Source organism: Salmo trutta, chromosome 7, assembly GCF_901001165.1.
Source record: "Salmo trutta chromosome 7, fSalTru1.1, whole genome shotgun sequence".
Taxonomy (NCBI): domain Eukaryota; kingdom Metazoa; phylum Chordata; class Actinopteri; order Salmoniformes; family Salmonidae; genus Salmo; species Salmo trutta.
Genome location: NC_042963.1, coordinates 47,338,250 through 47,355,155, shown reverse-complemented (window position 1 = coordinate 47,355,155; position 16,906 = coordinate 47,338,250). Strand labels below are relative to the sequence as shown.

Genomic DNA, 16,906 nt, shown 5'->3' with positions numbered 1-16,906 from the left:
TTTGCAGTTTGTCTGTAACACGGTTACACAAGGCCACAAGCTGTGAAACACCCAAGGCCTTCTTTTAAAAAGGACAGCAAAACAGATGCACATGACGTAGGATGTCTCTAAACCACATCATTAACACACACTTCCTGCATCTGCATGATAAGTATGTGCAGGTTTAAGATTGGGAGGGATGACTATACAGTAAATGCAGCTGCTATCCGTGACTGTGTCAAGACTCAACCAATCAACCAGAGGGTTGATGTATAATCTGTGTGGCAGACATAGTATTAATCTCTGTCATAAATGTGAAATGTGTTGCACACGACAGATACATTTAATAAATGTTAATACCAAGTCACTGCTCCTCTGTCTGGTATGTGGTCAAATATCCCCCCAAAACGATCAGCATATACTGTAAGAGGACACATTTAATTGTAAATAGTATGTACACTGACTTTAAACACTAACAACAATAGGCTCATGACTGCCTAATATATTTGCTCCACCAGAACCAATACAGCCACACCCAACAAAACAGCTTTGAAAGGATTAACCTATAGACTACTGTAGTTTACATGTTCATTCATTTTTGTTTTATTGTTGAGGAGCCCCCCCTTGCTAAACGATGATTGGCTGTCCTGTACTTTATTGGTTGCTCACTCAATTCCAATTGGTCCAGAGTTGAAGAATTTGTAGATAGCGGAAGCTTTTCATAGTAACAAAGCAATGAACGGACCGTTCCGGAAGAAGTGGTGGTAGAGTAAAATCGATGAACTCTCGGTTGTGTTTGTAAAGATAAGTGTCAACGTAAAGTGAGTCCAAGTTTTTGTGTGTTTACTTTGAAAGTTTACTTCGGGTCTAAGCCAGCATAGCCTACAGCGGGGGACTGAAAATGGAGGTAGAAAAGGAAATCAAGAAGGTAAGTCCTCATGCCTGTGTATAGTTCCAGATAAGACATGGCAACGCCCTTAGAGGTGTATCCTACAAACTAGCAAAGTCAGCAAGGTAGATGGCTCGTTCTGTCATTAAAGCCAGTAACTTTTGCTACATAGACTACCTTTGACTGTAAAATACTAGATGTGTTAGCAATATGTAGCCAATTGCTAGAACCGTCGAACTAATTGCTTCTGTGCAAGGTCAGTTTATCAAATATAACAAACCCGTAGTTGGCCTAATATGTATTGACATTGTTCGCATCATAACCATTGGTGACTTTCTCTTAATATCATGTTTCAATAATCTGATTCTGAAGATGAGGACGGACGTCCCGTCCTGTCTCCCACGCGCGACCACACTTCAATGATACCGGTCTGATGCAGCAGACAGCATCGTTTAGATACAACAAAGCACCTAACTACTACGTCGATTGAGTCACTCAATTGTATTTATAGCATTATAACAAAGGACCATTCTCTGTTTAATTCAACTGTCAAGAGTTTAAGAGAGATTAAGGCACGAGAGTGGAGTGGGGGCTCCATGATTCCAGCCCTCATCTGTCAGCTATCATCAAGGTCCACGCGCTTGTACAAAGGGAAAGCGTCGCAGTAATGGCCTTTAAGATCCAGTAGATTACCAGTGTGAAGCCGCGATAATTACTAGATCACTAATCATAAATGTGAGTCCCCGATAATTGTGTCAAACTGCTAATGACCTTTGATCAAAGAAAACTACTTGTTTTGATTATGTCTGCTCGATTATCTTCAAAGATTCTATCAATAATATAACTCTGTTAATGCATTCTGAAGGCATCAAGTTCTCAAGATTTATTTGGGCCCTTGCTCATAAAATCATATGACATTTGAAATTCACAGATTTTCTGGACTGTGGCTACTTTCCCTTGTCAACCTGAGACACCTCATGGCAATGTGTCATTGGTCATCTTCCCTTGATCAGACTTTGCATGCATCAACCAATGGCTGCATGCTACATCATCGACGGACAGATTGCTATAACATATGTGGTTAGCTTTATTTACATGTATATGGCTCTAGTCCACTCTTATCTATCTTCATTAATCAGTATCCTAAAGTGATTATCTCCTTAATGGGCTTCTGGGAAGAGAGGCTTCTAGGCTGTTCCCTAGAAGTTTAAGGAAACGTTCACAATTTATACTGAACAAAAATATAAACACAACATGTAAAGTGTTGGTCCCGTGTTTCATGAGCTGAAATGAAAGATCTCTGAAATGTTCTATATGCACAAAAAGCTTATTTCTCTCAAATGTTGTGAAATTATTTCTTTACATCCCTGTTAGTGAACATTTCTCCCTTGCCGAGATAATCCATCCACCTGACAGGTGTGGCATATCAAGAACCTGATTAAAGGGCATGATCATTACATAGGTGCACCTTGTGCTGGGGACAATAAAAGGCCACTCTGAAATGTGCAGTTTGGTCACACAACACAATTCTACAGATGTCTCAAGTTTTGAGGGAGTGTGAAATTGGCATGCTGACTGCAGGGATGTCCATCAGAACTGTTGCCAGATAATTTAATGTTAATTTCTCTACCGTAATCCGCCTCCAACGTTGTTTTAGAGAATTTTGCAGTATGTCCAACCGGCCTCACAACCACAGACCACGTGTAGCCACGCCAGCCCAGGACCTCCACATCCAGCTTCTTCACCTGCGGGATCATCTGAGACCAGCCACCCTGACAGCTGATGAAACTGTGGGTTTGCACAACCTGAAGAATTTCTGCACAAACTGTCAGAAACTGACTCCGGGAAGCTCATCTGTGTGCTTGTTGTCCTCACCAGGGTCTTGACCTGACTGCAGTTTGGCGTTGTCACCGACTTCAGTGGGAAAATGTTCACCTTCGATGTCCACTGGCATGATGAAGTGTGCTCTTTACAGATGAATCCCGGTTTCAACTGTACTGGGCAGATGGCAGCGTGTATGGTGTTGTGTGGGCGAGCATTTTGCTGATGTCAACATTGTGAACAGAGTGCCCCGTGGTTGGGTAATGGTATGGGCAGGCATAAGCTATGGACAACAAACACAATTGCATTTGTGCATGGTGGTCACCAGATACTGACTGGTTTCCTGATCCACACCCCTACAGATGCATATCTGACCAACAGATGCATATCTGTATTCCCAGTCATATGAAATCCATAGATTAGGGCCTCATTTATTTCAGTTGTCTGATTTCCTTATGAACTGTTTATTTATTTTTTCACCTTTATTTAACCAGGTAGGCAAGTTGAGAACAAGTTCTCATTTACAATTGCGACCTGGCCAAGATAAAGCAAAGCAGTTCGACAACATACAAAAACACAGAGTTACACATGGAGTAAAACAACATACAATCAATGATGCAGTAGAAAAAAACTGTAACTCGGTAAAATCTTTAAAATTGTTTCATGTTACTGTTTTTATATATATTTTAGTTCACTAATATATATATATATATATATCTGCTCAAAAAAATAAAGGGAACACTTAAACAACACAATGTAACTCCAAGTCAATCACACTTCTGTGAAATCAAACTGTCCACTTAGGAAGCAACACTGATTGACAATACATTTCACATGCTGTTGTGCAAATGGAATAGACAACAGGTGGAAATTATAGGCAATTAGCAAGACACCCCCAATAAAGGAGTGGTTCTGCAGGTGGGGACCACAGACCACTTCTCAGTTCCTATGGTTCCTGGCTGATGTTTTGGTCACTTTGGAATGCTGGCAGTGCTTTCACTCTAGTGGTAGCATGAGATGGAGTCTACAACCCACACAAGTGGCTCAGGTAGTGCAGCTCATCCAGGATGGCACATCAATGCGAGCTGTGGCAAGAAGGTTTGCTGTGTCTGTCAGCGTAGTGTCCAGAGCATGGAGGCGCTACCAGGAGACAGGCCAGTACATCAGGAGACGTGGAGGAGGCCGTAGGAGGGCAACAACCCAGCAGCAGGACCGCTACCTCTACCTTTGTGCAAGGAGGAGCAGGAGGAGCACGTGTCTGCTCAAACAGTCAGAAACAGACTCCATGAGGTTGGTATGAGGGCCCGACGTCCACAGGTGGGGGTTGTGCTTACAGCCCAACACCGTGCAGGACTTTGGCATTTGCCAAAGAACACCAAGATTGGCAAATTCGCCACTGGCACCCTGTGCTCTTCACAGATTAAAGCAGGTTCACACTGAGCACATGTGACAGTCTGGAGACGCCGTGGAGAACGTTCTGCTGCCTGCAACATCCTCCAGCATGACCGGTTTGGCGGTGGGTCAGTCATGGTGTGGGGTGGCATTTCTTTGGGGGGCCGCACAGCCCTCCATGTGCTCGCCAGAGGTAGCCTGACTGCCATTAGGTACCGAGATGAGATCCTCAGACCCCTTGTGAGACCATATGCTGATGCGGTTGGCCCTGGGTTCCTTCTAATGCTAGACCTCGTGGCTGGAGTGTGTCAGCAGTTCCTGCAAGAGGAAGGCATTGATGCTATGGACTGGCCGCCCGTTCCCCAGACCTGAATCCAATTGAGCACATCTGGGACATCATGTCTCGCTCCATCCACCAACGCCACGTTGCACCACAGACTGCCACCTCATCAGGAGCATGCCCAGGCGTTGTAGGGAGGTCATACAGGCACGTGGAGGCCACACACACACTACTGAGCCTCATTTTGACTTGTTTTAATGACATTCCATCAAAGTTGGATCAACCTGTAGTGTGGTTTTCCACTTTAATTTTGAGTGCGACTCCAAATCCAGACCTCCATGGGTTGATCAATTGGATTTCTATTGATTATTTTAGTGTGATTTGTTGTCAGCACATTCAACTATGTAAAGAAAAAAGTATTTAATAAGATTATTTCATTCATTCAGATCTAGGATGTGTTATTTTAGTGTTCCCTTTATTTTTTGAGCAGTGTATATTCAGAAGATATGAAGCAAGCAAGGCTGTTTGGACATCTGAATACAGAAGATGAGATGGACACCGCAGAGCCTTACAGTTGGAAGTTTACATACACCTTAGCTAAATACATTTTAACTCAGTTTTTCACAATTCCTGACATTTAATCCTAGTAAAAATTCCCTGTCTTAGGTCAGTTAGGATCACCACTTTATTTTAAGAATGTGAAATGTCAGAATAATATTAGTGATATTTCAGCTTTTTTCTTTCATCACATTCCCAGTGGGTCAGAAGTTTACACACACTCAATTAGTATTTGGTAACATGACCTTTTAAATTGTTTAACTTAGGTAGATTTCCACTAGCTTCCCACAATAAGTTGGGTGAATTTTGGCCCATTCCTCCTGACATAGCAGGTGTAACTGAGTCAGGTTTGTAGGCCTCCTTGCTCGCACATGCTTTTTCAGTTCTGCCCACAAATGTTCTATGGGATTGAGGTCAGAACTTTGTGACGGCCACTCCAATACCTTGACTTTGTTGTCCTGAAGCCATTTTCCACAACTTTGGAGTATTTATTTTTATTTTATTTCACCTTTTATTCAACCAGGTAGGCAAGTTGAGAACAAGTTCTCATTTACAATTGCGACCTGGCCAAGGTAAAGCAAAGCAGTTCGACACATACAAGACAGTTACACATGGAGTAAAACAAACAGTCAATAATACAGTAGAAAAATAAGTCTACATACAATGTGAGCAAATGAGGTGAGATAAGGGAGGTAAAGGCAAAGTCCATGGTGGCAAAGTAAATACAATATAGCAAGTAAAACACTGGAATGGTAGATTTGTAGTGGAAGAAAGTGCAAAGTAGAAATAATGGGAGGAGCTGAATAAATAAATACAGTAGGGGAAGAGGTAGTTGTTTGGGATAAATTATAGATGGGCTATGTACAGGTGCAGTAATTTGTGAGCTGCTCTGACAGCTGGTGCTTAAAGCTAGTGAGGGAGATAAGTGTTTCCAGTTTCAGAGATTTTTGTAGTTCGTTCCCGTCATTGGCAGCAGAGAACTGGAAGGAGAGACGACCAAAGGAGGAATTGGCTTTGGGGGTGACCAGAGAGATATATCTGCTGGAGTGCTACAGGTGGGTGCTGCTATGGTGACCAGTGAGCAGACATAAGGGGGGACTTTACCTAGCAGGGTCTTGTAGATGACCTGGAGCCAGTGGGTTTGGCGACGAGTATGAAGCGAGGGCCAGCCAACGAGAGCGAGTATGCTTGAGGTCATTGTCCATTTGGAAGACCCATTTTCGACCAAGCTTTAACTTCCTGACTGATGTCTTGAGATGTTGCTTCAATATATCCACATCATTTTCCTCCCTCATGATGACATCTATTTTGAAGTGCACCAGTCCCTCCTGCTGCAAAGCACCCCCATGATGCTGCCACCCCCGTGCTTCACGTTTGGGATGGTGTTCTTCGGCTTGCAAGCCTCCCCCTTTTTCCTCCAAACATAACGATGGTCATTATGGCCAAACAGTTCTATTTTTGTTTCATCAGACCAGAGGACATTTCTCCAAAAAGTACCATCTTTGACCACATGTACAGTTGCAAACCGTAGTCTGTATTTTTTATTTTTTTTATGGCGGTTTTGGAGCAGTGGCTTCTTCCTTGCTGAAGGGCCTTTCAGGTTATGTCGATATAGGACTCGTTTTATTTGTGGATATAGATACTTTTGTACCCGTTTCCTCCAGCATCTTCACAAGGTCCTTTGCTGTTCTAGGATTGATTTGCACTTTTCACACCAAAGTATGTTAACCTCTAGGAGACAGAACGCGTCGCCTTCCTGAGCAGTGTGACGGCTGCGTGGTCCCATGGTGTTTATACTTGCGTACTATTGTTTGATTTCTTTTGGTTTTGTCATGATGTCAAGCAAAGAGGCACTGAGTTTGAAGGTAGGCCTTGAAATACATCCACAGGTACTCCTCCAATTGACTCAATTTATGTCAATTAGCCTATCAGAAGCTTCTAAAGGCATGACATAATTTTCTGGAATTTTCCAAGCTGTTTAAAGGCAGTCAATTTAGTGTATATAAACTTCTGACCCACTGGAATTGTGATACAGTGAATTATAAGAGAAATAATCTGTCTGTAAACAATTGTGGGAAAATTACTTGTCATGCACAATTTGCCAATACTATGGTTTGTTAACAAGAAATTTGTGGAGTGGTTGAAAAAGGAGTTTTAATGACACCAACCTAAGTGTATGTAAACTTCTGACTCACCAATAGCTAGGCTTCCCTTTCTTTATAATCATTTACTATTGTTAAATAGGCACTATGCAGAAATCTCTCCGCCATTTCCTGGTCGATAAAATTCTAATAGTTCGCCTAATTTCAGTTTGTGACAAAACAAGCAACTATAGTGTAGTATCATTGTACCATCTAAACCCCTGTGAAATATATTTTCCATAACCAAAAATATTGTGTTTGAAGCTGGTGCACCAAACCGAAAGTAAGAGACGCATAAAAAATAAACTTAAAAATGGGAAGTATAGAAATAGCGCACAGAACAGATCTACCGCTTCTTAGACTTGCTTTCTATTAGAACAACAGGCCTGTACTATAACACACATTTCTATGTGAATTTTGTCAGATCGCCCAAAAAGTGACATATTGCAGCTTTAAGTGGAGAAAAGGAGGTGATGGTTAATGTAAATATTATCTACAGGTCACGCTCTTATAAGCTCTAGTCGGGCTTGAGCTTGGCATTCCTCTGTAGAGGCCGGCTGCTCATTCCCAAAGGCCGAGCGGGGCTCACTGCTCCACTTTCAGGGCTCCCTGAGCCAAAAACGGCCTTCATCAAACAGGAGAGTGTTTTTGTGTCCCAAATGGCACCCTAATCCCTATGTAGTGCACTACTTTTGACCAGGGCCCATAGGGCACTGCATAGGGAAAAGGGTGCCATTTGGGATGCAACCCTGGAGAGGGGCTCAACCCTGGAGAGGGGCTCTCTTTCAGCATTGTGGATTACTTGACCGTATAAGGGCTCAAACAGCAGTGACGTGCAAGACGGACAACACTGGTGTTTGAAGTAGAGAAGTTAGTCTGAGGGATGCGAATGAAGGGGATTCTACAGTATGCGCTTTTGACTATAAACTCTGGAATTAGGCCTATAGCGTAGTGAGTCTTGATTAGTTGGCAAGTAGCCTAACATCCAAAATAGGCACTGGAGGTAAATTAATCAGAACAGAAGAGAATGGTTGAGAAAAGTAGGCTGTTGCTTGACGCATCAAATCTGGAATATATCTGAGGAGGGATTAACGGGACATCAGTTTCAGTTTTTTAAAATTTGTTGTTAGGCCTGTTTTGTATGCAATGTCAAGGTGACGCTGTACACCAACAGAACATTGCAGATTCTGCTAACGAGGGTATTTGAAAAGGCCATCCCAAAAACAGTTAAGCCTAAATAGTGACTGCCCCATATGAACTACAGTAAAAATCAAGCCCTGGCTGGTATGAAGTCATTTCTCAAGACCGCGTGCGTCTGTTAATATAATTAATGTGCTGTGTTCTGTCTGTTGGCAGATGACCCTGGGCCACGAGATCGGTGCCGGAGCGGCGTGTCTGAAATGCAAGGACAAGTGTGAGGGGTTTGAGCTACACTTCTGGAGGTTTGTACTGTATTGTTGTCTCTGCTGTGTACTTATTATCATTTTTCATATATTGAATTCAAGATAAACCAGACGCGGTGGGGACAACAACAATGCTTATTTTCTCTTAGCTCCACAACAACAGGGAAAGCCACAGGCCCTGAAAGCAAGTTGCACCCGATCATTGTCTACTTTACAGTTTTTGTGCTCTTAAATTTTAATGAACTGAAATGTCCTACATTACTTTGACTTCCTGTCTGATTTCTGGACTTACAATGCAGTCTTTATCTGGACCAATGCCTCATGAAAATAGTTGCCCCCCACTGTCCTCTCACGTCAAGCCAGCATTCCTGCTTCCCCCGACAATTATCCACAGTCAGCTAGCTTTCCTGAAGACATCACAACAGGTGCCTACTTCAGTGGCCAGTTGCTATGGCAACACCTAACTGCCACAATTCCTTCCATCTTGGTCATGGTCAGGCATGCAGGGCAAGCCCAGTCTGGAAATAAGAACGGAACAGGAAAGATATTCTGTGTTATTTGATCCTAAGGTGACGACATCACTCATCCCACCTTAGCAGAAGTTTGGTGACTTCACTTGTCCAGTATCCTGCCTCCCACAACTCCGCTTGTGACTGTTTCCCAAAAGTCATGAATATTTCCTATTCCTCTTCTCTTCCATGACCACTGATCTGAAAAGATGTGAAAGCAATAGGGTATCTATCTAAATGCCTGGTCCTTTGACTTGCTTTACGCTATAGGGCAGGTGTACTCAACTTTTACCCTAAGGTCTGACGCCTGCTGGTTTTCTGTTCTACCTGATAATTGCATGCACCTGGTGTCCCAGGTCTAAATCAGTCCCTGATTAGAAGGAAACTATATATATATATATATATATATATATATATATATATATATATATATATATATATATATATTTTTTTAAAGCAGTGGAGGTTCAGTGATGAGTTTCAGGGCTGTATGGCCTACCTACTGGCCACATGCTGGTTGAACATTGTTTCCATGTCATATCAATATAATGTTATTGAACCAATGTGGAATAGATAATGAATTCAAGTCTGTGCCCAGTTGGTAGAGCTTTTCCTGGTTAGGTGATCATAAAGGAAACCTAGACATTTTTGAGAGTACTTAGACCCAACCATACGTCTAGTCTAACCTATTCCCCATTGACTTTCCCCATCACAGAAAGATCTGCCGGAACTGTAAGTGTGGGCTTACAGACCATGATGTGCAGATGAACTCTGATGATAACAGGAAGGTGGGCAAGCTGTTCGAGGATACCAAGTACACTGGCCTCATTGCCAAGCTCAAAACCGACGGTGTACCCACGTACAAGGGCAACCAGGTCACCTTCTCCATCTCTGCCAGCCCCATATCAGGAACCGCTGTTCCATACAGTCCCCAGTCTGCCCACAATGTGCCAGCCAATGCTGGCTATGGTGATGGAGCTGGCTATGGGTCCGGGGCTGGAGCTGGAGCTGGCTATGGGGCTGGAGTTGGAGCTGGGACCGGGGCTGGAGTTGGAGCTGGCTATGGGGCTGGAGCTGGGACCGGGGCTGGAGTTGGGGCTGGAGTTGGGGCTGGCTATGGTGCTGGGACCGGGGCTGGAGTTGGGGCTGGCTATGGTGCTGGGACCGGGGCTGGAGTTGGGGCTGGCTATGGTGCTGGGACCGGGGCTAGAGTTGGTGCTGGGACCGGGGCTGGAGTTGGAGCTGGGGCTGGGACCGGAGGTGGGGCTGGACCCGCTACCATGCCCAAACCTGGGGCAATCAGAGCCACTGCTGTGTCAGCCAATGTCGTACCAGTCAGGAAGGATGCCATGCCCATGAAGTCTGTCACCTACGAGTGGGCTCCTCCAGGGGTGAAACAGTACATGGTAAGGGTATAACTACACTTTCTTTAGTAACATAACAGTATAACTACTGTATCATTGAGTTAGAATACCTATGATAATCCCAGGGTTGAGAACACCGGTCTGGAAGAACTTTGCCAGTATTGTTTCCTTGGTTTCTGTAAGGAATGTCATCATGGCCTAGCCTAGTAAAAAACAAATGTTAGTAGGTTCAGTCTGATTTAGGTTGTCTGATCTAATCACTAGAAACGGACTGTTCACTAGAGGTCACTAGAGGTCACACTTTGTATCTCTTCATATCCCTCAACAAGTATCTGTTAAGTAGTGGTAGTTAGGGAGAGGTTGTAAGAAGTCCTACAACAGCTGGCTGCCTCTCCCAATCTCTCCCTTAACAAGAACAAAGTCCTAAATATCTCTCCTCTGCTCTCCAATTGACCGTCAGGCGGTCCGCTACATCGAGCTCCTGCCCCCAGAGAGGCGTCCCATAGCGGGCACGGAGGGTGCAGCCTACCGCCGGCAACAGATGGCAGTGCAGCTACCAGAGCACGACCAGGATCCGGCCAAGTGCCATGAGCTGACCCCCGCAGAGGTCAAGCAGATGCAGCAGTATGTCCGCAAGTACAAAGACGAGGCCCTGGGAGTGGGAGACATCAAGCTGCCTGAGGAGATGATGGGTCAGGAGGGAGGACCAGGACAGGGAGCGCCAGGCATGGGAGGACATGGGATGGGAGCCCCTGGGCTTCCAGCTGGGCCTAGAGTTGGGGCTGGGGGATCCTTTGGGGCTGGAGTTGGGCCTGGGGGATCCGTTGGGCCTGGGGGATCCGTTGGGCCTGGAGTTGGGCCTGGGGGATCCATTGGGCCTGGGGGATCCGTTGGGGCTAGGGGAGCCTTTGTGCCTGGAGTTGGGGCTGGGGGAGCCTTTGGGCATGGAGGAGCATTTGGGGCTGGGGGATCCGTTGGGCCTGGAGTTGGGGCTGGAGGAGCCGTTGGGCCTGGGGGATCCGTTGGGCCTGGAGGATCCGTTGGGCCTGGAGGTCCTGGTCATCGAACAAGGCCTGGGTCTGGGAGTGCACTCGAACTAGCGGGACAGGTTCAGCCTGGGATGGGGGCTGGAGGTTACCCTGGGGCAGGAGAAGGTGGACCAGGAGACATGGGCACTGCTGCCACTGCTGGGGCCATGGGTACTCCGGGTGCCCCTGGAGATCACCTGGCTGGACCCTGTGGACACTACGTAAGTATACCCTCAGATTGAAGCGTGAGAGATTGTGACCGACTGACAGTGGGTTGTTATCCTCAGATTTGGTCCCCTTCCTTCCTACTGTATGTCCTTTCTCTCTTCCTTCATCATGGATATTAAAGAGAGCCTTTTGATTAGTCACTGTTGGTGCATTCTGGTTCCCTGAGTTTTGGTCTCTTTCCTATGCCATCTCTCCTCATGGCTTTAAAAGCCCTGGAAGCATATGCCCCCCCCTCACTGTCAGACTCACTGTCAGACCCACTGTCAGACTCACTGTCAGACTCACTGTCAGACCCACTGTCAGACCCACTGTCAGACTCACTGTCAGACTCACTGTCAGACTCACTGTCAGACTCACTGTCAGACCCACTGTCAGACCCACTGTCAGACTCGTGGCTTTGTGAAGCTACGATTAGATTAGAGAGACTAGAGAATGACTGAACAAGGTAGCGATTCTCTCCGAGGAGCCGTAGATGAACTCTGATAACAGAAGTGAAGCGTGTGTTGTCAAACTATACTTCAACTAACTTTCATATGAAGTATATGTCCCTGATGCTAGAACAAAGCTTTTCATATTGTGTATATTTATTGTCATGGATATGGTCTCTACCTCTCTCTCATGCGTGCACACTTTTTTTTTTCTCTCTCTCTCTCTCTCTCTCTGTCACTCGCTCCCATTCAATGTCCATATATTCAAGTAAAATATGCTGGAGTTGAAATCTAGAACGGTCTCACATTTTAGTTGAAATCTATATTCTCAGCAGAGAATACTGTTGACTAGTGTAGAATGAGGACAGACATTCAACTGGCCACAAGATGGAGCCAGAAGTGAAAATATGAGTGAATCATTTTGAATAGTTTTGCATATTGATTTGTTTAGTCTGGTTTTGAAGCGTGACTGAAAAATGTTTCCATCTAAACAGAGTTTTGGCTCATGCAAACCCCTACAGACTTCCTGTCTGTCTTTCTACCCGTCTCTCCCCATATGCAGTTAGTTATTCCAACTGAATTAATATTGGGATTTATGGGAGCTGTCAGGCAGTGTCTTAAATCATAAACTGCATAATGATGATTAAGTAATGGCATAAAATACCAGGATGAGGCTGTGCTACAGGGCCATTGTTTTAGTGAGGGCATTGCTAACGAAGGTATTTTCTCTTGTATTCCTCCTTCCTCTTCTCACCTTCCCCTCTCTTCTCCTTCTATCCCCATTCCCCTTCTTCAGTCGTGCCACCAGTGCCAGCTGCCCATGCGTCAGGGTGAGCCTGCGGTGTACGCAGAGCGTGCTGGCTATGACAATCTGTGGCACCCAGCCTGCTTCGTGTGCTGCACCTGCTCAGAGCTCCTGGTGGACATGATCTACTTCTGGAAGAAGGGACAGTTGTACTGCGGACGCCACTACGGAGACAGTGAGAAGCCACGCTGTGGGGGCTGTGACGAGGTGAGGGGTTGGGGAGGCATATATTTTTAAATATGAGAGGAAAACTAAAATAATCCTTTCCCAATTCTACCTCCCCATGTTAACCTGGTCTGTCTGTGTGTCCGTCTGTGTGTCTGCAGCTGATCTTCAGTAATGAGTACACGCAGGCTGAGGACCAGAACTGGCATCTGAAGCACTTCTGCTGCTTTGACTGTGACTGTGTGCTGGCTGGAGAGACGTACGTTATGGAGAACAACAAACCTGTCTGCAAGCCCTGCTACATGAAGAGCCACGCCGCGGTAAGGACTGAGGGGGAGAGTGTGTGCGCATGCAGTATGTGGGTGATACCCTGTACAATGTGTATTGTATACATGAGAAACAGTTTAAGTCGGATGTTTACACACACCTTAACCAAATGCATTTAAACTACATTTTTCACAATTCTTGATATTAATCCTAGTAAAAATTCCCTGTTTTAGGTCAGTTAGGATCACCACTTTTTTATTTTTAGAATATGAAATGTCAGAATAATAGTAGAGAATTATTTCTTTCATCACATTCCCAGTGGGTCAGAAGTTTACCAAGTTAGTATTTGGTAGCATTGCCTTTAAATTGTTTAACTTGGGTCAAACGTTTTGGGTAGCCTTCCACAAGCTTCCTGTAATAAGTTGGGTGAATTTTGGCCCATTCCTCCTGACAGAGCTGGTGTAACTGAGTCAGGTTTAAAGGCCTCCTTGCTCACACACGCTTTTTCAGTTCTGCCCACAATTTGAGGTCAGGGCTTTGTGATGGCCACTCCAATACTTTGGCTTTGTTGTCCTTAAGCCATTTTGTCACAACTTTGGAAGTATGATTGGGGTCATTGTCTATTTGGAAGACCCATTTGCGACGAAGCTTTAACTTCCTGACTGATGTGTTGATGTTGCTTCAATATATCCACATCATTTTCCTCCCTCATGAAGCCATCTATTTTGTGAAGTGCACCAGTCCCTCCTGCAGCAAAGCACCCCCACAACATGATGCTGCCACCCCCGTGCTTCACGGTTGGGATGGTGTTCTTCGGCTTGCAAGCGTCCCCCTTTTTCCTCCAAACATAACGATGGTCATTATGGCCAAACAGTTCTATTTTTGTTTCATCAGACGAGGACATTTCTCCAAAAAGTACAATCTTTGTCCCCATGTGCAGTTGCAAACCGTAGTCTGGCTTTTTTTTATGGCGGTTTTGGAGCAGTGGCTTCTTCCTTGCTGAGCGGCCTTTCAGGTTATGTCGATATAGGACTCGTTTTACTGTGGATATAGATACTTTTGTACCTGTTTCCTCCAGCATCTTCAAGGTCCTTTTCTGCTGTTCTGGGATTGATTTGCACTTTTCGCACCAAAGTACGTTCATCTCTAAGAGACAGAACGCGTCTCCTTCCTGAGCGGTATGACAGCTGCATGGTCCCATGGTGTTTGTACTATTGTTTGTGCAGATGAATGTGGTACCTTCAGGCGTTTGGAAATTGTGCCCAAGGATGAACCAGACTTGTGGAGGTCTACAATTATTTATTTATTTTCTTCTTGAGGTCTTGGCTGAGTTCTTTAGATTTTACTATGATGTCAAGCAAAGAGGCACTGAGTTTGAAGGTAGGCCTTGAAATGCATCCACAGGTACTCCTCCAATTGACTCAATTTGTTGGGAAAATGACGTGTCATGCACAAAGCAGATGTCCTAACCGACTTGCCAAAACTTTAGTTTGTTAAACAAGAAATTTGTGGAGTGGTTGAAAAACAAATTTTAGTGACTCCAACCTAAGTGTATGTAACCTTCCGACTTCTACTGTAACTGTGCTAGATACGTGTGTGTGTGTTTTAAACAGACATCTCCTCTCTCCAGGTGTGTACGGCCTGTCAGAACCCAGTGGAGCCCGAGGCCCAGCGCGTGTCCTACGGGGAGTTCCACTGGCACGCTGAGCCTCAGTGCTTCCAGTGCTCCTGCTGTGCTAAGTGTCTAATTGGAGAGCGCTTCATGGCCATACAGGGAATGCTCTTCTGCTCTGTCGAGTGCAAGAAGAAGACCATGACCTAGAGAAGACCGTGACTGCAGTGTACCATACAGCAGCTCAACCTTCTCCGGCCTCTCAACCGCAATCGTAATTTGAACTAAGCCTGGTCTAGAATACAAACAATAGTCTTAAAATGGAATTATTAATTAGCCTTGACCACAAGAGCTTAGCTAATGATTTTCAGTTCCCAAGTTCCTGATGGGATGCGGAAAATAATGCCTTAAATCTATTGATTAGTTTTGTCTTAACGGGATTCTCCTCTACATCTTCTCTTTACATGCACTGTCTTGTTCCACCTCTTTGTTTACTGAGATTCATTTGGTTGGAGTTTTGTTTCAGAACACTTTTCTTCTGAGTTTAAAGCAGCTATGAATGATTGTCAACTCTGTCTACTCAAGTATTTTTTTGGTATTGTATCAGGATCTCCATTAGCTGTTGCGAAAGCAGCAGCAGCAGTTACTCTTCCTGGGGTCCACAGAAAACATGACGTACAGAACATTAGTAGACAAGAACAGTGTCCTTCCTTGGGTTGTTCTCAAATCCTGCTGCTTTCTCTCTAGAATGTACTACTGAACTCTAAGCAGTATTATGATTAACAATTGCAGTGTAATAGTATTACAATATGTGATACTTTATGTGCAGTATTTCTGTTCTGCAGGAAGCAGCCTTTCAGTGTTGTAACAGGTAGGCAACTACCTCACTATGCAATGTGACCAACTGATTCTCTCTAACACAGTCCTGGAGAACCCCTGTGAACACTGGTTTTCACAAGTGACATTATTATGGACAACATCACTGAAATGTGAAGGCAGGTGATGTCATATCTTCAGAACATCTTAAAACCATGATGAAGGACTTTGGAGGACCAATGAAATGATCAGAAATCGTCAAGTAGTTATCTGCGCTGTGGCGTCAACTTATCTACTGCCTTCTCTCCTTCCTGCAGGCTTTTATATTAATCGGTTTCCCTCGCAGTCTTCACAATAAGTGCCATTGGCTTTCCTTTATTTCTCTTGCACTTTATATTTTCTCCTCACACTGTAACAACCTAATAAAGTTTTTTGCAATGATTAGTCTCCCGCTTGGTTCATACTGGCAGACGGGACCTTTTAACAGTCAACACTACTAGAGGTGTTAACGACACACCACTTTGAATGCTTTGCGTTGTATGTTCTTGCATGTGTGTGTTTCACTTTGCAACATACCTACCTAGCATACTCAATCCCCCTCAGGGACCAGTGTCACTAGCAGGCTAATGTGGCAGCTACAATACTTCACAAGGGTGGAACAGGGAACTCTGACCCCCCCCCCCCCCCCCCCCCCCCCCGAGTGCAACTCTCTTGTGGAAGTGGTGCACAATTCAAGGACGCCCCATTTTTCTCAGGGTCCATTGTCTTTTGTGGCAGCCGGACCAAAACAATGGCTTTCCTCCCCATGCCAAAGTTTTACCTCCACTAGGCTTACAGTCAGTAGAAGGGTTTATCCCTCTCCTGACCTCTACACATACACAGCAACCTGTTGCTATATGCTTACAATAGCAGGGGAACACGATACAATTAAGTAGTCTGGGGGTGTTTCAATCATTCCCTTTAATTTCATATTCCTATTGGAATGTGCTTTCAATATAAATGTACTTTTTATCCATCTATCTGCATATTTCAAGACATGGCATGTGAGGGTGCAGTGAGATACCCGATGGGTTGGATGATACTTTTCTCGTCAATCATCTTAAATCTTTTTCTTAACTGGAAATCAACCAATCCTCCAATGGAAAGGTCAAATGCTTTAATATCTAAATATTGAAAGGGCGTGGTCCATGGACAGAAACAAAATGGTGCAGTTTGAGACCA

General features: G+C 44.7%; 1 protein-coding gene across 1 annotated transcript; it reads left to right on the top strand.

Moving 5' to 3' along the window:
* Window positions 1–668: 668 nt before the first annotated feature.
* Window positions 669–16,126, top strand: tes (testis derived transcript (3 LIM domains)). Its single transcript, XM_029759186.1, has 7 exons — window positions 669–907; window positions 8,417–8,502; window positions 9,688–10,378; window positions 10,797–11,585; window positions 12,817–13,032; window positions 13,152–13,310; window positions 14,888–16,126. The coding sequence occupies exons 1-7, from the start codon at window positions 881–883 to the stop codon at window positions 15,077–15,079; spliced, it is 2,160 nt and encodes a 719-aa protein (XP_029615046.1). The 5' UTR covers window positions 669–880; the 3' UTR covers window positions 15,080–16,126.
* Window positions 16,127–16,906: the final 780 nt, after the last annotated feature.

What these genes read in the sequence shown, in the direction of transcription:
- tes (XM_029759186.1), top strand. Translation starts at nt 881, where the DNA reads ATGGAGGTAGAAAAGGAAATCAAGAAG. An exon ending in TAGAAAAGGAAATCAAGAAG is followed by an intron (nt 908 to 8,416) that starts GTAAGTCCTCAT and finishes GTCTGTTGGCAG; the next exon opens with ATGACCCTGGGCCACGAGAT. An exon ending in CTGGACCCTGTGGACACTAC is followed by an intron (nt 11,586 to 12,816) that starts GTAAGTATACCC and finishes CCCCTTCTTCAG; the next exon opens with TCGTGCCACCAGTGCCAGCT.